The sequence below is a fragment of the Triticum aestivum genome, chromosome 3A (genome assembly GCF_018294505.1).
Source record: "Triticum aestivum cultivar Chinese Spring chromosome 3A, IWGSC CS RefSeq v2.1, whole genome shotgun sequence".
NCBI classification, from domain to species: Eukaryota; Viridiplantae; Streptophyta; class Magnoliopsida; order Poales; family Poaceae; genus Triticum; species Triticum aestivum.
This window is the reverse complement of record NC_057800.1, coordinates 103,058,956-103,082,030: the sequence shown is the minus strand read 5'-3', so window position 1 is coordinate 103,082,030 and position 23,075 is coordinate 103,058,956. Positions and strand designations below refer to the sequence as shown.

At 43.3% G+C, this 23,075-nt stretch overlaps 2 protein-coding genes and 1 long non-coding RNA gene across 8 annotated transcripts; 1 reads left to right on the top strand and 2 right to left on the bottom strand.

Moving 5' to 3' along the window:
• Positions 1-1,521: 1,521 nt before the first annotated feature.
• LOC123058046 (uncharacterized) lies at positions 1,522-2,215 on the bottom strand. The gene has a single exon (XM_044480877.1). The coding sequence runs from the start codon at positions 2,202-2,204 to the stop codon at positions 1,815-1,817; it is 390 nt and encodes a 129-aa protein (XP_044336812.1). The 5' UTR covers positions 2,205-2,215; the 3' UTR covers positions 1,522-1,814.
• A 281-nt stretch (positions 2,216-2,496) lies between these two features.
• On the bottom strand, positions 2,497-10,783 carry LOC123060520 (zinc finger CCCH domain-containing protein 13). 4 transcript variants are annotated; one of them, XM_044483277.1, is made up of 13 exons: positions 10,475-10,759; positions 10,309-10,388; positions 5,780-7,180; positions 5,545-5,552; positions 4,935-5,110; positions 4,504-4,564; positions 4,330-4,428; positions 4,139-4,233; positions 3,889-4,002; positions 3,686-3,753; positions 3,381-3,491; positions 3,023-3,266; positions 2,497-2,927 (listed from the first exon to the last, which is right to left on the bottom strand). In XM_044483277.1, the coding sequence occupies exons 3-13, from the start codon at positions 7,093-7,095 to the stop codon at positions 2,817-2,819; spliced, it is 2,403 nt and encodes an 800-aa protein (XP_044339212.1). In that variant the 5' UTR covers positions 7,096-7,180; positions 10,309-10,388; positions 10,475-10,759; the 3' UTR covers positions 2,497-2,816. The 4 variants fall into 4 exon arrangements, with proteins under 4 accessions (XP_044339212.1, XP_044339210.1, XP_044339214.1 ...); XM_044483275.1 differs by lacking the exon at positions 10,309-10,388 and having other exon boundaries at positions 10,633-10,783; XM_044483279.1 differs by lacking the exon at positions 10,309-10,388 and having other exon boundaries at positions 3,023-3,257; positions 10,633-10,783.
• Positions 10,784-13,481: 2,698 nt separating this feature from the next.
• Positions 13,482-16,237, top strand: LOC123060518 (uncharacterized). Of its 3 annotated transcripts, XR_006428003.1 has the most exons (7): positions 13,482-13,716; positions 13,804-14,031; positions 14,288-14,520; positions 14,636-14,742; positions 14,821-14,898; positions 15,169-15,863; positions 15,952-16,237. It is a non-coding gene; the product is annotated as an uncharacterized lncRNA (long non-coding RNA). The 3 variants fall into 3 exon arrangements; XR_006428002.1 differs by having other exon boundaries at positions 14,288-14,563; positions 14,821-15,863; XR_006428001.1 differs by having other exon boundaries at positions 13,483-13,716; positions 14,821-15,863.
• The last annotated feature ends 6,838 nt before the right edge of the window (positions 16,238-23,075 follow it).

Sequence of the window (23,075 nt, the reverse complement as noted above, 5' to 3'; positions counted from 1 at the left end):
AACAAATCTCTAACTGGGTCTCTCGTGGATGCCTACATCTCAACAGGATGTAAGATGGTTCAAGTCACAATTAGACAGTGCTAATTTTCGTGCTAGCTACTAAGAGCAAGTCTAATAAGTCCTACTCAGCAGTCTATAGAGACTGCCATGTCACAAAAATCCTAGTTGGAGGTGAGAGAGAGGAGAGAGAGGAAAGCCGGCGCTTAAGAGCAAGTATAATAGAGCTGAGTCAGCGGGCTATAAGGAATAAACTAGTATATTTGTGCTTAGTTGAAGAAAAGAGAAGAGGAGAGAGAAGGTAAGCGGGCTCTTCATGAAGAGTCAGCTCTAACATGTGCTTCTAAGCACTTTGTGAGAATGAAAGGTGGGCCATATAATAAAAAAGTAGTACTCCCTCCGTCTAGATGAATAAGTCATATTAGAAGGTGCATCACGACATAGGTGCAAGCAGATTGGTGGAAAAGAAGAATTTTTCTCTCTTTTAAACACAACATTTAATCACATCAGTTAAGAGGATGCCTTATTAGCTACCCATGCAGACCCTTGTATCCATAGCATGCAAAGCGCTTTGATCTCTTGCCTAATAACCGCATGGACGTGCTACATGCATTGGTCCCTTGCCAAAAAAGGGAGGAAAAGGGTTTCTACGGAAAAAAACGAGGCAAATGTGGAAGCGCTCGCTGGCGAACGAGGCAGGACGGGCATCGAGATGGAAAGTTAATGAATCGCCTAAATGTTTTGGGATTATCTGATTTTTGTAATGTAACTTATTCACCTAAACAGAGGGAGTACACTCTTTTGATCTACTATTATACATATTGACTATAAAAAAGACTATAAATAACATGACAATGACTTATAGCCAGTAGCTGTCTATACTATTAACCATGCTCTAGCACACTCGACGGGAAAATGGAGCTGGCTTGCAGCCCATGCTAGTACTACAGCCGCTGCTTTGTTTTTGTCCACCAATCACGTGTGTTCTTCTCCCTTCCCCACATGCAAACAATAAATGCTATAGCCAATTTAGTACCTAATCTACAGTTATCTTATTAGTAGTCTTTTAGCAAAGGCTTCAGGTGACATGGCAATGCTATAGAGCCAGCGGCCGGCTTTCTTATTAACCATGCTCTAATACGCCTTACAATATGGGGAGGAGGGAGTATCTTTTATCCTAAACTACAAACAAGGATGAGATTAGAACAAGTCAGTCAGGCAGACGTCGGTCTCGATCAGTCATCAGTGCATGAATCATCGCGGAGGGCGACGTGCACTTGCGAGTCCTGAACCCCTGATGGACAAAGACTTGACTCATTTTCCGCCGGAGACAATGATACGCAAGGACGGACGATCGAGGCCTGGACGAATTTTTGCAAGGTCTCACCATGCATCATTGAGTAGTGCCAGTACCCCTCGCAAAAAAAAAGAAAAAAAAGAGTACTGCCAGTGCAGAAATCGTTGATGATGGTAGTAGGAAGAACTTGTGAGCATCAGGATCTACGCCTCATTGAACAGAGATCGAGAAACGTCAATGGCGGTACATACCATACCATATTATTGTTATTCTCACAACATTCTTGGTTGCAAGTGTTGCTACAGGACTTATGTTTTTTTTTTCCTTTTCTTTGATCAGTCCATCCCAATCCAGGAGGAGAACATGGCCGCGGTCTAGAACGAACGAACAAAAGCTTCTGCTATTTATATACAAACACACAGCTGCGCGTGCATGGCTTCCCGCCGGACGGTGAGCTGAGCTGCACCTCGAACGGCGGCCACGTACGGCAAGGGAGCGCGCGCGTGCGTGCGTGGCCAGGCTACGGCTTGGTGCGGCGGGCGGTGTCGGGCGGGGCGGAGGCGAGGCGGGACGCGATGGCGGAGTGGTACATGACGTCGTGGAAGCTCTCCGTCTCCATCATCCGCAGCCGCAGCTGCCGCGCCTTCTCCTCCGTCAGCACCCCGAACCGCCTCATCCCCGCAGCCCGGTCGCGGTCCTCCTCCAGCGCCGGCGCCGGCTGGGCGTCGATGTAGTCGGCCTGGCCCGACCACCCCAGGAGCGGCGCCCACCACTTCCCGGCCCCGCCCCCGCCCCCGTCGGCGCCGCGGGACCTCGCCTCGCCGGCCGCGGCGGCGCACGAGCATAGCCGGCCCGCCGGCGCCGTGGGGCGGACGGAGAACGTACCGGCGATTCCTGACGCGGCTGCCATTGGCGAGAGGAATGGAATGGATCGCAGGGCGGGTGGGTTTAATTGGCGGGCTGGCTTCGCACGTCCGTTGCTAAAGGTGGCGGGATTATAAAAGGGAGGGGAAACGTGTGGATAAGCCAGGCCCGTCCTCCACCGTCGCCGGGCTCCTTCAGTTGAGAGCTGACGGCACGGCAACGGCCGCTCTCCCCCTCCGTTTCGTCTTCTTATAAAAATACCCAAACATCCAACTACATCCAAGTAAAAGTCCACATATCATCATCGTTATGAACAAAGAAGGCACGACCAATGGCCATGAGCTACAACCAAGAAACATTGGATGATAAATAGTTCCAACTCGCATCCAGCATTCAACAATCAGCGAATAATAATCCGGTTTTGCCTAACTCAAGAACCAAGAATTACATCTCTCAGACAGACATATAACGGTTATTGGTGTGTCACAAAGATTACAGGCACAACACGGCCTACAACAGCTTCTCTTCTCTTTCCCTTCTTTTATACACAAACAAGTTGGCATGGCACGGCAGCAAAGCAGCAGCATTCACGAAAGAAGAAAATGGTTTCTTCATAGGCTGGCCTGGCCTGGCCTGCTGCTACCGGAGTGCGCCATCGCTAGTTCGCCGAGAGGAAATGCACGCGGGCGAGCGGATACTCCTTCCCAGAAACCCAGACGCCGGTCTGCGACCACTGCACATCCTCCCACTCCAGATTGTCCTGCAGCACCTGCGTTGCCACGGGTAACACGCAACAAAGTTGAATGATGCCCAATGGAGAAAAAAAGAGAGAATGATGTGGGCTTTGCTGTAGAGGGAAATTACCTCAACTTGTTCAGCTGGCAGTGGGATACCAATGGATCTCATGGCAACCTCAGGCATGGCCTTCTTACACCGTGACCATCGGAACACGTCCCGGAGTTCATGTTCCGTGGCGCCCCTATCTCCATTTTGCAAATGGTGGTGGCTATTGTTCTGGTGTTTTTCCGGTTCCAAATCAGATGCATTGGAATTTGATCCAATGGAGCGAGGCTTTTCCCCACTGAAGCACAGCTCATACCTGCGAGAACTTAAGGCCAACAAGACAAGATTTGAAAGACAGTGAGTAACATGCAAGTGAGAGTCAATAAGAATGCCAACAAACATAAAACAGTGTTAGGACAATAAGCCAGTCATTTTGTACCTATTGAAATGTGTTTCCAAGTATATGACTTCGCCCTTTTTCAGCCTCGCAGAAGTATAAAGAGACTTCTTCAATCCCTTGTCCGCCACAATGCTTATACTGTACTTTAACCTGAAGAAAGAAAAAAGAATGGCTTACTAGGAGCAACCTTAGCTCAAAACAGAACAAGGCAGCAGCTTCTACAAGCAGAGGTGCAGAAGACATGGGCGCTCAAAAACACAAGAACTGCTATGACACAGAAATGGCAATGTAGGTACTTTGATGAACAGAAAAATGAAGGGTCAGGAGGTAAGTCAGGAAAGTACCATGGCTCGTTGCAGAGATTGTACTGTATTGTAACTTCCCGAACAAATCTTTGTTGACGTAATGCATTCTGCATGAAACATATTGATAAAACCTTAGTAGAGAATAGAAACAAAGGTCTGGTTACAAGAAGAAAAATTAAAATACTGAAAATAGAACAAAATTTTGTTAAGAGAGAGAGGAACAAAGAGTATCAGAAAATTACAGAAGCTGCTGCTCGTGTTGTCATTGTACGCTCCACTGCAACTGGAGCTAGTGTAGGCTCCACGGCTGACGTATGGCTAAGGCGAGGCTCAAGATCAATGGCACCACCACCTTTCTGCAAAGCGTAAAGCATGCTAAGCAACCAATCTTCAAACAGTGATCAATAAAAGGATTTCACGAGTTTGTAGCATCAACAGAATAAATAAAAGGCAAGTATTGTAATATTCTGTACAGTTTTACAGTCTTAATACCTTAACAATGCAGCAGCGTTCTATGCGGAAGCTACAACCAATACCAGCGCCCCAAGCACGTGAACGGACATTGTTCCTTAGTGTTGAAGTATAGCCTGGGAGATATACCATGTTTTATAAGAGTACTGATTCAACAATCTGACATTTTAAGCATGTCCAACTGAATTGACACAGAATTAGTCGAGGCTTACTGTCTTGTGGTGGTAGCACACGAACAGTTGCACGCAGTTCTTGGATGGCAGATGGTGGAGGTGATGATGTGGGGGAGCAGTAACCAGTATGCATTAACACTAAAAGAAACGGTCATTAGAACACCGGCTTTCTGAGTTACTTTAGAATATTGAAAAAAACAATGAAGCACCTACCAGCCACAAGGTCTGAATCATTTGTATAAACATCTGTTCCCCAAAGCTGAGCACCTTTTACCTACAAAACAGAGGGTTTTAGTATTTAACAAGTGGATAAAGTAGCTAATGGAAGAAGTTCACTACAATTGTTAAACAACACTAAAAAAGCAGCGATGCAGTCTTCAGCCTACGTGATGTCAAAAAGTGTAAGATAAACAGTTTGTTCGTCCATGCCTCAGAAAAACAAAGTGAAATTAAAAATGAAGAAACTCCTATAGCATTTCAAATGGAAGGCGAGATAGTAATGCACTTTCAAATGTTCATCATTTATTGTTTCCCTTATGCTACTTAAGGAAAAAAGAAAAATAATCCAGCAACACAGGCATGGAAATTGATTACGTGACTAAAAAGTCTAATACAGAAATCACCTAAGGAATCAGTACACTTACTTGCCGATTCGTGGAAGTAACAAACTCCGCAGGTATCCGAATTTCAAGAGTAGGACCATTTTGTTGATTCTCAGCATTTCTAGCATCTGGGGTAGCTTCAAACTCTTTCCACGATTTCAGAAGCTCTTGCATGCATTCACCAGCTTTATATACAATTGCAGATACCTCAGATTTACCTGCACCGATGAGGATATAAGATAACAAATACAAAGCTGGTGATAATGGACCATGGCAAAAGAAATCATTTTATGCGGCTTGAAACCGAATCTCGTCAATAATTTCTATGTAAAAAGGGTTTCAAATAAAAGGATCATCATAACTAATCCTTTTTTGCTCCAACTGGATTTGGTCAAATGATAGGAAAACAAAAACATGCATGTGCACAGGATCACCCCAAATGTGAAGGGATCTTGAACATTGAAGTGGATGTCAGAGCACTAAATCCCACAGTATGAAAATGTGCAGTAAAATATCAATGTGAACTAAAACCTTATGAGAAGGAAATGTAAAATTATCTAGATCCTAAGCTGTTGATGACTCCAGTTCCGAAAAAAGCACCACTATCCATTATTCCATTTTATTTAGCTAGGAATGAAGATAATCGACTGACCTTGAGACCTGCAAGAAGAAATAAAAGAACGTGAGATTTTTCAATGGGCTTATCACTTACAAAAAAAATCATTGCCTAGTAAACAGACGTCAGAAGGCAAACGTCTTCCATTCTCAGTGAGAGATGTGCAAATTTCCAGAAATGGAATGTGATTCGTGATAGCTATACCCATACACACTATTATGCTATTCGAATCAAGTACAAGAAACATGGTAAGATGCAGTGTTAAGCTTACCCTTCACCATCACGCATTTTGGACCGGAACCGAGGTTCCCGTTGAGATGCTTGACTACCTCCCTTTGGGCGTGCCATCCTCCTGCGCTGTATACTTCCAAAAGTATCCTTATCTTTCTCTGTATCTCCTTCAGGACCAGTATCATCAGATTCTTTGTCATTGTATTTACTCCTTTGGTCATGCCTGTCTCCTGTATCCACATCCTTCTCTCTTTTCTTGTCCTTAAGATCCCTATCATGAGATTTCCATGTGTCATCTTTAAGTGTCTTCATTTCAGCAGCTGTACTCTCATGTTCAGCAGGTTTAACAGCTCCATCAGAAGCTGTTTTTTCCAGTATTGTGTTCTCCTTGTCAACTGCTACAAATGAATCCTTCTTGGCAGAATCCTTCTCGCGGTCATTGTTTTCCTTGTCCTTCTGGGAATCTTTTCTTTCCCTGTCCCATTTTTCAGCATCCCGATCATCCCTTTGAATTTCTCTTCGTTCAACACTACCACCTGCAAGCTGACTACCAATTCTGCGATCATTTCTATCAGCGTCTCTTGCACCAAAATCTCTATATTTTTCATCTTTCTTTCTCCTGTCCTTGTCTCTAAACTTATCTTCACTTTTAGGTTCTATTTTATTCTCACCAGTAGATTCATGTGCATCCTTGGAGCTGCGCTCTTCCACAATAGTTTGAACCTTGAGAGTTTGATCAGTGCCTTGCATACCAGGACGAAGAAAACGCCATCCTGCAGTATCATCTGGCTGATCAACATATCTTTTACCTCTATGGTCTTTATTATCTTTCCAGGCTATGTTTGAAGTTCCAGTAGGATGGCTATCCTTATCCGATTTGACAACATCACCTGTGAAATCACCATGCGCCCTCCGGTCAACTCTTATTTCAGTGTCATCTGCTCTGTTGTTTGTCTTCACATCAGTCTCAGCTTTATTGCCTGGAAATTCAATCCTGCTATCACTATGGACATCCCGAGCATCAGCTTTTGCCTCCCGGTCGTCAACCTTGGTGTCCCGTGCATCTTTGTTTTGTTTTGATTCTAATCTGCTGTCAGATGAGGTCGGGTGGTCCACAAAGTTGGAGGAGCCAACAGGCATCCGATGTGTCAGAGGTGGCCTCTTATCATCACGTGACTCAACACGTGGTACTTTGGCAAATCTTCCATCATGTTCAAAAGGACCATGGAAATCACTGCCGCCTGGTTGAATGAGTTTCCCAGAAGGGCTCGAGTACAAGCTGCTATCGTCCAGAGGCCGTTTCGCAGGTGTAGAATGGCTACCCTCCTCATGCGATCTTTTTGGAGCACCGCTCATTTTACCTCAAAATGTGAATCCTTCAATGTGAACCAAGAATAACGCAAATACAAAAGGACGATCTTGAAATCTTCGACACAAGGCACTGCAAGAAAATATTAGATTGATCAGAACATGTTAGTTAATTCTTTGTTTTAAAAGCTAGGCAGTACAATAAAAAATTCTGATGCTTCGGGTTGCATGGTTTACAATAAGCTTGTGGTACAGCAAGTATTTAATGTAATGAAGATGTCCTTCCATGATGGTCTTCACCAAAATGTTCATGTCCAAAAAGATCAGATCATTTATAGAGACCAAAAAAGGGAACTCTTCCAGATATGTAAATACTTAATGAATATACAGCAAGCTACGTGTACCAATAACAATCCAGAGAATCAACACATGAATTAGAGAATATGCAGTATGTTATAGAAAGCAGTGATCAAAATTTCAAGGAACAGTGTCAATCTAGGCACGTGTTGGAAGCATGGGATTGAATAAGCAGGAAGATATTTGTAACAAACTTGTGAACTAAATTCTGGCGATCATGCAGTTTAGTCATTGTAAAACTGGGACCCAGTATTTGTTTATTCGGGAGTACTCCCTCCGTCCTAAAATATAAGATGTTATTACAATCAATGTACTCGTATGATGGTTGTAATAACATCTTATATTATGGGACGGATGAAGTACTTAAATAGAGTAAATATATGTTTACATATAACACTGTCTGTTCTTTTTACGGAAAAGGTTCCAGTATGGTGTATAAGATCTTTTACAGACAGCATTGGCTGTTTAAGCCATCAGCCCATTCAAGGCTCAAAACATGAGTTCTACATTCCTACTTCCCCAAGCTCCCAGCGCTAGTTGCCATAGGACACCTCGACAGGCCAGAAGATAGTAAATATCACGCTTACGTAACCAAGATAACCATGATATACCAACTGACCTGCTCTATTGCATAAGAAAATAGGAAGAAGCTTGTAATATTTAATTCAAGTACATTATTCTTATGATGCTAGGTTAGTAGAGTGCGCCTTCAACCAGATATTGTGTGATTTTATTTTCTAATTTCGTCTCCGCTTGTGACCTCTAACGAACTTTACTTGATTGCATCGCCAGCACCTAAATACTAGGGCAAATTTCAGCTAGAATGAGCAGGAACAGGGCGGATCAAGAGTCAGAAACAGATGCAAAAACGACTTGGAATCCCTCAAATTGACTCTATCAACCTAGAGCAAGGGCGAATTCACCAAAACTCATTTCATTTGGGGTTCACACAACCCGCCAAGATCAAATCCATCAACCTAGCGCGCGCTCACAAACCAAGCAGAACTGTAAGCACAGCGGACCTAATTGAACCCACAATTATCAGCTTTAGACAAAATGACAAGGAACAGGGTGGACACAGCATCTTCTTTCCATTTTCCTAATGGAACAGGACAGCGGCCAGAATGGAATGGAATTCATATGCGATATCAGAAGTAGCTGAAAAAAAAAATCCAGATTGCTCCCAGTAAATAAAGGGCACAAAAAATTTGGCCAGATTGCTCAATCCAGCTAGGTTCTCTCAGCAACAAACTAGCAGGGGCGGATCTGGATGGTGCACACCCACAATTTGCGAAGGTAAGTTTGTTATTAAATCATCACTGGATGAGATGACTAAAATGATCAACATCCAAAGCCAGGATTAAGATTGCGGGCGCACACAGCATTTGAGCCATGCAGGGTTTGGGTGGGTGGGGAGTGAGGTGTCGGCAGTGAGCATGGTGCATTATTTACTTCGAAGTACATTATTTTTATGATGCTAGGTAAGTAGAGTGCACCTTCAACAAGATATTGTGCGATTTTATGTCTAATTTCATCTCAACTTCTGGCATCCAGCAACTTTTACTTGATTGCTTTGCTGGCACCTAAATACTAGGGCAAATTTCAGCTTGAATGACCAGGAACATGGCGGAACCAGATTCATACAGGAAGACATTGGATCCCTCGAAAATTTGACTCTATCAACCTAGGACAGGGACTTCCCACACAAAAAAAAACTAGGGCAGGGGCTTCCCACAAAAAGAACTGGGGCAGGGGCTTCCCACAAAAAACTAGGGCGAATGGACCAAAAGTCCTTCCATTTGGGGTAGAAACAACCCACCGAGATCAAATCCATCAACCTAGCGTGCGCTCACAAAACCAAGAAACAATTAAGCCGGGGGGGCCTAACTGAACCCACAATTATTAGCTTCGGACAAATGACCAGGAACAGGGCGGAATTAGCGGCGGGGCAGACACTGCATCCTCTTTCCGTTTTTCCCACGGAACAGGACAGCGACAAGAAGGGAATGGAATTCATCTGCAATGTAAGGAGTTGCTGGGGAAAAAATAAAGGGCAAAAAAAATTGGCCAGATTGCTCAAGCCAGCTAGGTTCCCTAAGCAACAAACTAGCAGGGGTGGATCTGGATGGTGCACACCCACAATTCGCGAAGGTTAGTTTGCAACTAAGTCATCACTGAATGAGATGACTAAAATGATCAACATCCAAAGCCGGGATTAAGATTGCAGGCGCGCGCAGGGCTTGGGCGGGTGGGGAGTGAGGCATCGGCAGTGATCAGAGTGCATTACTTAATTCAACTTATAGTATTTTTATGATGCTAGGTAAGTAGAGTGCACCTTCAACAAGATATTGTGCGATTTTATGTTTAATTTTGTCGCAAGTTGTGGCCACCAGCGACTTTTACTTGATTGCTTTGTCGACACCTAAATACTAGGGCAAATTCCGGCTCGAATGACCATGAACATGCCGGAACCAGATTCATACGGGAAGACATTGAATCCCTCAAAAATTGACTCTATCAACCTAGGGCATGGACTTCACCGACACAAAAAAAACTAGGGCAGGGGCTTCCCACAAACAAAAACCTAGGGCAGGGGCTTCCCACAGAAAAACTAGGGCATCTGGGCATGGGCGAATGCACCAAAAGTCCTTTCATTTGGGGTAGAAACATCCCACCGAGATCAAATCCATCAACCTAGCGTGCGCTCACAAAACCAAGAACTGTAAGCAGGGCCGACCTAATCTTCGGACAAAATGACCAGGAACAGGGCGGAATTAGCGGCGGGGCGGACAAAGCATCATCTTTCCATTTTTCCCACGGAACAGGACAGCGGCAAGAACGGAATGGAATTCATCTGCGAGATTAGAAGTTGCTGGGGAAAAAAACCTAATCCGGATTGCTCACGGTAAATAACAGGGCAACACGGACGGCAAGATTGCTCGAGCAAGCTAGGGTTCCTCGCCAAGAAACCAGCAGGGGCGGATCTGGACGGAGCACACACGTAATTTTCGAAAGGTCAGTCTGCGATTAAAATCATCACTGGACGAGATGGCTGAAATGCTCACAGTACCTTCGGAACCGATGTGCGAGATTGCGGAGCGGGGTGGAGACGGCGGGGAGAGAATGGGGCGGAAAGGGTTTGGCCGGGCGATTAGCGAGGCGCCGGCGGTGACGCCGAGGTCAACTTGCGGGGATGGGAAGGTGGAGACGGAGGAGGGGGCGCCGCACCTGCAGATCCGCCGGTGCAGAGGGCCGCCTTCGACCAGCGGCCGCCGAAGAATTGCCTGCGGCCGCCGCAAGAGGGAGGGAGGGGTGAGACGAGCGAGCAGCTGTGCGCGATAGTGTTTGGGCCTTTTTGAAGGGATGAGCGAGCGATGAAGGAAAAACGCTTCGGCAGGGTGAGGTCAGGGTCAGCCGCCCACACCGAGCGGCTGCTTTGCCCTAGTCCGGTCGATTTGCCTAGGTCCATTTTCATTTTCATTTTTATATTAAATTAAAACAAATACAATAAAACTTTTTCCTGAGCATCAATACAGACACAAGCGCTCATATACACGCGCATACACTCACCCTTATGAACGTACTCACGCACACCCTACCCCTATGAGCACCTCCGAGAGACTGAGCCGGCATATCATCTTGAGATTTACGAAGTCACCGTAGGCGCCTCGTCGTCGACGGGAACGTTTCCTCCCACTGAAAGCGCATCGCTGGAAATCCTGAAATAAATTCAGAAATAATGCGAGCACCAGGATTTGAACTCTAGTGGGTTGGGGATATCACTGTCCACCTAACCAACTCAACCACAGATTGATTCGCAAATACGATAAAAACTTGCTATCATATGAATGAGAGAAAAGATTGGTTTTTGCAAACTACAAGACGAGGAAAACTAGACGAGGGACTTTCTCTCCAAAGCTGCTCGAATTAGTCGAAGCATCTCTACCAATCCATTCAAAGGTGTTGATGAAGATGTCATCGAGGTTAACCCTACCCCTACTACAAATTAGAAATGGGGGTGTGTGAGAAGAAATGAGTGTGTGGTGCCCTATGTTTGAGCCCTATGGTTTATGTTTGATTTTTGAATTTTTTTTCTAATTTGAATTTGGACATTATGTTTAGAGTAGAAACATAATGTTTTTGAATTATGGTGCTTGTACTAAATCACACTATGTTTATATGTAAAAGTACAACGGAAGACACACTATGGGCCGTGGTGTCCAGTGGGGCTAATATGTGCACCACACAATCCGTTGAGATCCGTCCAATAACCACACTACTATTCACGTTTAAGTCAAAGCGTGGATAGAAATGAATAAGCGGTTGCCCTGTATAACACGGTGCAGTAAATGGTCTGGACCAACCATATCGACTAATCAAAGATATGCTTTCATTTACGTTTACCAGCTATCCAACGACAATGTGCGCCTATGGATTCATTTCCTCCGCATCATTTCTCCACCTCACAGCTCCCTAGCTCTCATAGGTCATGTCTCATCTCTCGTCGCTCCTCCTCCCCTTCTTATTCATGTGTTGCTCCATGTCGCGCAGTAGTTCACGAGACCCTCCACCACACGCATAAAACGACAAGGCGGCTGCACTCCCACGGATATGTTGTCTAGAATGTAACGTTGAGTCATGTTGTCTTGTTTGTTTTAGGTAGGGTTTCTCAATCCAAGGCGCTGGTCCACCTAAATTGAATAATATGACGTTGCCCAAGATCTATGGGTGCTAATGTTGATGAAGCAAAACAACTTAATTAGCTTATCGCTTGAGCCCAAATATCAATGAATAAACGATGCATTGCGCCCATTATAACAAAATACATTAAACACGGTTTGGTCACACCCTATTGATTAGTTAGAGATACACTTTCATTTATGCTTACCAATTGTCCTACCATACTCTATACCTATGGATTTGGTTTTTCTCTACATCCTCTCTCCACCTCGCAAATCCCCAACTCTCGTCGATCATGGAAATTCCTTCTAGCTACCATACCAGACTTACCATTGCAGCCTTTCACTCTCCCATGTCCATTGCCTCTCCTGTGTCGGTCTTCAGTACCTCGGGTACTGGTAAATACTGCGATTGAGATAGAGACAAGAGACAAATAGTTGTGTAAATATATATGAAAATAAATCATACCGTCAATCCCAACTTGCGTGTACAAGGGGTTGCGTGGATACGCCTCGGCCCTTAGCCCAAGGGGATTACTCGCACATCATGACAAGCAGAAGACATTTTATAAATGGTTACTTGAAGATGACAACGTGATAGCCTTACAATGTAGCTAGTCACTGTGGATTCTCGATTACAAGTATATATCAATCCAATGAAGATAGTGGATATGGCGATGGGTATGACTATGACGTCTATAGTGGCAGAGATGTCAAACGAGGTCGACGACGGTCGTGTGATGGTTGGACGAGAGAGATATTTCTAGAAGCCCCCCTCCTTTATATAGTGCAAACAAGTGGAATAGGGTCTCAGGATCCATGTGATACGGATTGGACTCGACCCCCTTCACGAGAGTTGCTTGTGTTGACGTCACAGAGGCGACAAGGTGTGGAACAATCTCATGTACGGACAATGACGCTCATGTGGCACCCCATGTAAAAATGATCCTCTCTTCGAATACATCGCATATATGCTTTGGTTTCCACCTAAAGACGTCCATATTTGTAAGGAGTAGAATAAAAAAGGAGGTTTGTACACACCTCTGCAATTATTAATGACTAATGAGGAAGTTGAAGAGTAAAAAATACATGAGAATGTCTAGTTTAAACAAGGCTACAAAAATATTGATCACTTGCCTCGTATGCAACACAAGTCACGTCTCTAGTTTGTTTCACGCGAGGTTTTGATCGAGGGTCTTGGTCCACCTAAAATGAAGAATGTGACACTAGCCATGATCCATGGATGCTAATTAATGTTGATGAAGTAACACCACTTATGGACACGGCGGTTTGGTGCCCGAGCTCAGCTGCTCCCGAAATCACCGGCGTGCATTCCTCGCTCGGGATGCGAACAAAACAGCTTGTCGCGTCTAACACGGAATATAGAAAAAGGAGCGTATGCGGTAATACGGTAGGAAACAGTGCATCTTTCGTGGGCCCAGATCGTATCGGGGGAACGGAGGACGCGCGTGTGCGTTCTGGTCCGTGGACCAGAACGTTCTCATCTCAACCGAGCCACGGATCAGAATCGTCGCCCCCCTCTCTTCTCCCAAAACCGGCGGCGCTCGATCTGCACCGGCGGCCACGTGATGGAAGAGGCTGGCCTCGATTTCCTGCTCGATGCCGTCCACAGGTTAGTTCTGAAGATCTATAAGTTTTGCGGATTTGTCGGTAAGCTGCCATACCGGTGGAAGAAATCTGACGGCAGGCATGTCCGTAGGCCATCGCCGTCTTGTTTCAGGGGAGGAGTTTGAGGACTATCTTGAACACCCAGATCCGGTTCCTCTGGCCTTGTTCCTGAGAAGCGAAGCCAGCCGCGCCGTCCCTGCGGACTCAAATGCCGGGTCTGGTTGCGGGCAACAGGACGGGGAGTGCGCCGGCGTCCCGATGCTTCTCTGACTCGGTCGGGGCAGTCAACTGACCCCGAGGCCTCTGGTTGGACAAAAAGGTCAGAACCCAAATCCTCCTGCTGTTGAACTGTATTTATTCCCACCGTCTGTACGTTTCTTCAAATTACAAATATGCTTGACACACTTCATTTTAGTTTTGAAACCATTCACAAAATCACTATATGATCTGGTTAGCTGAAGCATGGTAGCTGCTCCTAAGTATTATCTTCTTTTAACTGGCAGACGACAGTCCTTGCATGTTGGTATTGCTGAACTAAAACTACTGGACTGAATTTGTACATTTGGAAAATTCAGGTTACAGCTCGGTAGTGCACCACCAGACCAAGACACCTTGTCCCTGGGATGAGTGCTCACAATTATGCAGAGGAACCGACAAAGAGTGTAGTGCGACCTGCACTTGCTCGGGCGAGGCATATGATTTCTACAATTTGTACACTTGGGAGATCGGGTTCGGAATTAGATATGATAAGATCAGGCTCAACGCTGAGAGGACAAAATGCATGGAGGAGATAGTCTGCGGTTGCTCGGTGCCTACTGAACTCTGCTTACATAGTTATATTTGAGAAAATGGTGAGGCATGGCCGTCCTGTGGTATCTGTGTGTGTGGTAGTCTTGACATTTTGTTTGTTGGAAAATATGCAGGGATTGGGCCAATGTACTCCCCAAGTACTTCTGGTTACTGTACAACTTAGACTATACATGCTTGGCGAGCAGTCATAATTCTGAACGAATGAACAATTGGAGGCTAGGTCAGCATTGCCTTATAAATTCTACCTGTGTTCATGCACTCCTCCGATTGTTGTAGCGATGATCTGTTCCTTTCTCAGTGGGACATGCGGGTCTTGAAAGGTTCAAGACAATAACAAGCAGTTACTACTTACTACCGGGGAGTGCATGGAATCATTGTAAGCCCTCATGGACACCCGTATTACTTTTTATCATATTCTTGTGACACTCAACGCCGTCTTTTTGGAACTGTTTTACTCAGATGTAGTAATATAGTACTCTAGGATCGGTTGAATTGGTTCACAGTTTCACTTTAGCCATTGACCTGAACTTATCATTTTCACGGCTCGCTGTTATCTACATTTACAAAATAATGTGATTTCGGTTGTACTGGCTAACATCTAACCGCCATTTTAGTTTGAGCTTACCTGTTATACTTGAATGGACAGAACAACGTATTGCTAATTGGCACACACCAAAAAAAACACTCTCAACTTGTTTCATGCTTGAAAGGTTGGCTTGCCTCTTTGTTCTTGATACTCTTCTTCGTAATGTGATTCTGATCTTTTCTATTCAAATATATAATGAAGTGACTAAAATATCAATGATTAGTTTCAGGCATTTGCGGAATCATTAGGAATGAATTTTCTTGAGAGTTATGCTACGGAATCCACTAATGTGGAGAGAACTTTCTTAAATATGTCATCAGAAATGAAGAAAAGATAACCAGGAGCTACACACTTTTAGAGGCCTTTTTTCTTCCCAGTTTCTCTGAAATGTTAGATCTCATCGAATGACCTGTATTCTTGTGAAAAAGAAAGGCTTTCGGAATTCCGTCCAATATGTTTGCATTACTGGTTTAAAAAATATGATATGCTCATCTTTTTATTGGGTTGTGTGCATGATCAAGAGAAGCCGAGAGAGCAATAATTTCTTGCTTTTCGGAAGAAAAACTGCAAGCAAGAGCAATGACGAACAATTTCTCAAATACTTCCCATGGAGCCTTTCATTACATTAATTCTGCAGAGTTCATAATTGACACAAACAGTTTATTTAGGTATTGGCTTTAGTTTTTCTGATGGCTAAGGACAGATCATGCAGTTATCTCCTCTTATGACTACTTCTGCTGCCTTCTAAAAATCTGGTGGGCATGCTTTCCATGTGGACTGCTAGTCTTGCCTTCTGTTCGAGTGAAGGATTTACTTGCTACTGAAATTTTTACATGCCTGCAGAATGACGAGCCAATCTGCCACGGAGAGGAAATCTACTGTCCATGTTCACATGAAAGGGCAGCCCATACAGCAACAGAACAGCAGCTGCTGCTCCGCATAGGCTCAGCAAGACTCCATTCCCATGTGTTATGATATTGTTGAGTGGACATGATTTTGTTGTGTTACTGTTTACCATGGAGTACATATTTAATACCCGCCAATGTATTAGGTGCATTTGATGGATCTTAGGTAACGAAAATTGTGTGAAAACATGGTTAATTAAAGCTTAGTAATCATCGCCCTGTCATATTTCCCAAAGGATCATATTGTTGTTGACTATATCTTGATTTTGTCTTTTGGCACTGTTCTTTTAAAACCATCTTTTTGCACTATTTCGGAAGCTTGACTGCTTAATGATGTAATCCCGCAGTTACACAATATCAGTTGAGGGATAGAATCATTGATATCCGAGAGACATGAGGTGGTTACTGGAAAAAAGATATGTTTCTCCGACGTCCAAGTTGAAAATCAGAAAAAAGATATGTTTCTCCGACGTCCAAGTTGAAAATCAGATAAAATTTATTTAGTGTGGGAAACAAGCTTCGTTAACAACAGCTAGATCCTTACACAAACATACAGGTCCACTGGTAGTACTACGATAAACAGGCTTATAGCTAGATCGGTGTGGGGCGAGGCTGAGAGATGCATTTATGAGGAGCTGGTCTAGTGGCCGTTAGTGAGTGGGGGCGACGGGAAGGGCTCAGACAAGGGACTGAGCCGTCGAACGGCTACCTGTTCCGTGCCCCTGCACCTGGCTATAAAATGTAATATACGGTCAGGAAATACATTTGCTGACACCGATCCAGAGATGAGTTTGTGGTGTAGATATCAGGAGCATCTGAGCTCGTGCTCAGAAATGAATTTTCGCACTTAATTGGCTTATAGTTGTGCCTAAATGGAAAGTGAGTAAACGTTGTACCACGCCGGTATAACACGATACAACAGATGGTATGGTCCCACCCTATTGACTAACCAGATATAGACCTCCATTTATGCTTACTAACTATCTCACAACAAATTGCGCCTATGGATACATTTTCGCCATACCCTCTTTCAACCTCGCGGCTCTTCGACTCTCGTTAATCATGTCTCAGCTCACATTGGTCCTTCACCTCTTGTTCCTTCTCCTCATCCTTTTGTTCATGTGTTGCTCCATGTCATATAGTAATTCAACAACTCCTCTGCCACATGCATAAGCCGAAAAGGTGGAACCACTTTGGTTGGTACGTTGTTCGAAATGCAACATGGATCGCATTCTCTGGTTCGTTTCAGGCACGATTCACAAACCATTTGTGCTAATCGACCTGAATCGAAGAATGTGACATTGCCCAGATCCATTGATGTTAGTGTTGATGACGTAACTCCGCTTAATTAGCTTATTGTAGTCTGCTATTGTTTTGTGTTTAGTACCAGTGCGCTATGCAACCTGCCTGGGCCAATGGATGTTATGTTGATGAAGCAACAACACTCAATTAAGTTATCTTATTGTGTTGTCATTTTATATTTACTGGTAATGCGCTCTGCAACGCGCTTTGCCTTAAATGTAAGTGTTGACATGTATTGGTCCAACCTATTAGGAATGGCAAATGAGCATGGAAATGTTAAAAGTGTTGATAAAATATTTGCTCATGTGTAATCTCGTATGCCTCACTATTAATACAACATTCGAGGAGGGGCATAATTTAGATGTGGTAATAAAACATTTCCTAGACACACAATGACGAGCATTGGGCATAAAGACACAGGATCCACAAACATTAAGTAAACCCGTTTAAAGTGTGTCTCCCAACTCCACCTTCTTATTTAATGAACAGCCGCCTACCCACCTGCAACACGAGCGAAGCGAACAATCAACACGGCGCAGCAACGTCTAGGATTTGCCCAAACCACTTAGAGGGAGCAGTGTGAACGAAGTGTTCTTCCTCTCCATCAGGAGTTGAATTGGCAAGAGTATTATTTAAACTTACATGTCTTTGTCACGGTTGTTCACCAAAACATACAAGCAAGTACATTTGGAACATTTTATTTTGACTCTAAAGTCTTGACTCTTACTCTTTTTCTGTATCAAAAGAAGGAGGAAAAGCATATGATAAGTGGGTAGGATGTACGTGATAGGTAGGTCAACTATGTCACGCTCCAATGATGATTTTGAGTGTAGGATATATACGGGTAGACATTGGCTGCGGGAGATGTAACCTCATTGATTTTTTACATTTGATGTCTCTATTGGGAATGTTAGGAATATATGTTCAATTGTAAGTTATCTCATAATGTTTGTAAATAGGTTTTCTTGTAAGAGAAATTTGGATCGGAGGGAGTAGTTTAAATTTCCGGTCCTTTGAGCAAGGTCAAGTTTATATTTGTTGATGCAAATGTTGCACATGCGTGACTATTAATGACCACTAAAGGTCGGGCCATGGTGAAAGTTCAGTTTGGAAAAAATGACACATGATTAGGTTTTAGAAATAAAATTGTTTGGTTCTTCAAGAAAGAATTACTTTACATAAGTTTAAGACTTCATAAATGCAAGTGTAACGTGCAGACATTATAGTGTTGCTTAAGAAATAATCAAGGATAACTAAATTGTTTTGGTTTGGCAAAGAAATTATTAAGATATCATGGACAATCTATGGCAAGACCATCACACACCGTTTTAATAACTACTTAGTATGAGCGGTTCACTATCTCAAAAAGCAATAAAAATAATCAAGCACGCCATTTCAATATCCAAATAATTTTTGGTAGAACAACCGCGACAAATGAATTTGTTGGCTGCTTGTGAACTAGCAACTGCGATAAAGTATTCACGAGCGTGTAATCACACATCCATTGTTGTTAATGCAACATTAAGATGAGCATAAATCAGATGTGCGAAGTAAAGCATTGCATGTGCACACAATAGCAAACAACACACGACACACACACACACACATCAAGTAAAAACATTTAAAGCTCATCTTCGTAGCCCCAATTGCTTGTATAAACAAACAATCATCTATGGGTTGAATCCAGTAGGAGTGCTATGGGTGTCATGGCACCCCCCCTAAAAGAGCAGAATAGGTTATACGTGATACTGATTGTCGAACAACTTAGTGCTATGTTAGGATTGTCTATCAGATTTCTAATGATGGTTAGACTAAATTATACTACTTATAGTGTATTTTTTACACTATTTGAATCATTTTATTGATCTTATATTGTATAGATCTGCCACTGATCATCTATCCACATGCAAACATCTAGTAAGATATTTCAACTATCTCTTGGGGGAGGTTGGTTGTATCTAGCACCATTTAAGAACCTGGCTCAGTGTACTGCACATCGCAGTGTGCTATTGGATGATTTACCAAATTGTCTCCCCCGACATTTTTTAATGTGGATCTAACAGTATGCATAGCCAGACCAGATTTCTAGTTTATCGCGCGATCCCAAAAATTTGCCTCTCAAGTATACAGGGAAACATAGGAGAATCAGTCATTGGAGATGAGTTATCAGGGGCTGCAAATATATCTCCACAACAATCAGAAAATGATATCGGTGCAGTTCTAATACCGCCATTGGAATGGGATATTGGCCCTAGACGCTCTAAGGGCAACTCTAACTGATCCCCTATAGAGGAGGATACGACCGAGTGTCCTTTAGTAGAGGAGTAAATTTGCCCTCTAAAAGTCCTTTCTAACTGATATCCTAAATTTAATGGAGTAATTTTGTTTGCCAAACATAATAATTAATGTTCACGCAACATAGTCATAGTTTACAACCAGATTTTTCGAATTCAAACACACAGACGGGTCAGATGAAGTAAAAAAGCATGATAAAAGCACAAGTACGAAGTGCTATGAGATGCCACTGATGCTCAACAAGATCAGCTTGGAGCTGGCTATGAACTTCTCAGTTCTCGATCTTCTGATGTGTTGCTAGGAATCTTTGTATCCTATTTGCATTATGCTCCAGCTCAATAGGATCCCCATTGCAGATGTACCGAAACTTCTAAGGCACGTCGTTTTCATCTTCAAATGATCATGTTATGCAAGATGATGCAACATGTCATAATTTGCCATAGGACCTTGGGGGTTCCAATACTCGGGAGGGCCATGAATGATGGCAAAGCACTTATGAAGCACACCAAAATCTCTCTCCGCATCCTTTATTGACAACTATTGATGCATTGTAAACCGAGATATCTTGTTACCTTTAGGACGCGGGATTGTCTTGACAAATGTGGCCCATGTAGAATAGATGCCATATGCAAGGTAGTGACCCATCATGTACTCACGACCATTGACAACATAGTTGCAAGGAGAAGCATCTTCAGCAACAAGCCTAGGAAACAATGGTGATCTCGAAAGCACATTCAGGTCATTATGAGAGCCAGTCAATCCAAAGAATGAATGCCAAATTCGTAGATCCTCCGATGCAACAACCTGAAGAATGATAGTCAGGTCGTTTCACTGACCTTTGTACTGAACTTTCCACCCTGATGACCCACAAGTATAGGGGATTTATCATAGTCCTTTCGATAAGTAAGAGTGTCGAACCCAACAAGGAGCAGAAGGAAATGATAAGCGGTTTCCAGCAAGGTATTCTCCCCAAGTACTGAAATAAGTGGTAACAGATAGTTTTGTGATAAGATAATTTGTAACGAGCAACAAGTAACAAAAGTAAATAAGGTGCAGCAAGGTGGCCCAATCCTTTTTGTAGCAAAGGACAAGCCTGGACAAACTCTTATATGATGTAAAGCGCTCCCGAGGACACATGGTAATATCGTCAAGCTAGTTTTCATCACGTTCATATGAATCGCATTCGGTACTTTGATAATTTGGTATGTTGGTGGACCGGTGCTTGGGTACTGTCCTTACTTGGACAAGCATCCCACTTATGATTAACCTCTATTGCAAGCATCCGCAACTACAACAAAAGTATTAAGGTAAACCTAACCATAGCATGAAACATATGGATCCAAATCAGCCCCTTACGAAGCAACGAATAAACTAGGGTTTAAGCTTCTGTCACTCTAGCAACCCATCATCTACTTATTACTTCCCAATGCCTTCCTCTAGGCCCAAATAATGGTGAAGTGTCATGTAGTCGACGCTCACATAACACCACTAGAGGAGAGACAACATACATCTCATCAAAATATCGAACGAATACCAAATTTACATGACTACTAATAGCAAGACTTCTCCCATGTCCTCAGGAACAAAAGTAACTACTCACAAAGCATAAACATGTTCATAATCAGAGGGGTATTAATATGCATATAGGATCCGAACATATGATCTTCCACAAATTAAACCAACTAGCATCAACTACAAGGAGTAATTAACACTACTAGCAACCTACTAGCACCAATCCCGGACTTGGAGACAAGAATTGGATACAAGAGATGAACTAGGGTTTTGAGATGAGATGGTGCTGATGAAGATGTTGATGGAGATTGCCCTCTCCCGATGAGAGGAGCGTTGGTGATGACGATGGCGATGATTTCCCCCTCTGGGAGGGAAGTTTCCCCGACAGAACAGCTCCGCCAGAGCCCTAGATTGGTTCCGCCAAGGTTCTGCCTCGTGACGGCGGAGTTTCATCCGAGAAGATGGCTTATGATTATTTTTCCATCGAAAGACTTCATATAGTAGAAGATGGCCACCGGAGGGCCACCAGGGGGCCCACGAGGTAGGGGGGCGCGCCCAGGGGTAGGGCGCGCCCCCGCCCTCATGGGCAGGGTGTGGCCCCCTGGTGAAGTTCTTGCTCTCAGTATTTTTATATATTTGGAAAACATCTTCCGTGAAGTTTCAGGAATTTTGGAGCTGTGCAGAATAGTTCTCTAATATTTGCTCCTTTTCCAGCCCAGAATCCCAGCTGCCGGCATTCTCCCTCTTTTATGGAAACCTTGTAAAATAAGAGAGTATAGACATGAGTATTGTGACATAATGTGTAATAACAGCCCATAATGCAATAACTATTGATATAAAAGCATGATGCAAAATGGACGTATCAACTCCCCCAAGCTTAGAACTCGCTTGTCCTCAAGTGAAAAGCCGAAATCGAAAAATATGTCCACATGTTTAGAGATAGAGGTGTCGATAAAAGTAAAATACGGACATGAGGGCATAATGATCATTCTTAGAACAACAACTCATATAATTCTTTGTCATATAATCTCTAATGCTAGAGTAATAATTCAATCACAATATCAAGTATGAATCGTAAACTTTATTGAAAACTAACAAACTATAACCTCAGTCATTGAAGCAATTGCAATTTATCATAACAGAGGAAAGAGTCAATGTATAAGAGCTTTTCAGCAAGTCCGCATACTCAACTATCATATAATCTTTCACAATTGCTGACACTCACGCAATACTTATGGGTATGGAGTATTAATCGGACACAGAGAAAGATAGGGGCTTATAGTTTTTGCCTCCCAACGTTTTACCTCAAGGGTAATGTCAACAGTAATAGTTCATGAAAACTCACATCCAGTTAGCCATATATACCAGGATCTTTCCAACATACTGTGCTTGCCAAAGGATAAAATGTAAAAAGGAAGGGTGAAGATCACCATGATTCTTATGCAATGTAGGAGATAAAAGTAAAAGATAGGCCCTTCGCAGAGGGAAGCAGAGGTTGTCATGCGCTTTTATGGTTGGATGCACAAAATCTTAATGCGAAAGAACATCACTTTATATTGCCACTTGTGATATGGACCTTTATTATGCAGTCTGTCGCTTTTATTACTTCCATATCACACGATCGTATAAAGCTTATTTCCTCCGCACCAATCAATCATACATATTTAGAGAGCAATTTTTATTGCTTGCACCGATGACAACTTACTTGAGGGATCTTACTCAATCCATAGGTAGATATGGTGGACCCTTATGGCAAAACTGGTTTAAGGGTATTTGGAAGCACAAGTAGTATTTCTACTTGGTGCAATGAATTTGGCTAGCATGAGGGGGAAAGGCAAGCTCATCATGTTGGAAGATCCAAGACAATATAATTTATCTCAGATGTAAGAAAACATAACCCAATACGTTGTCTTCCTTGTCCAACGTCAACTCTTTAGCATGTCATACTTTAAT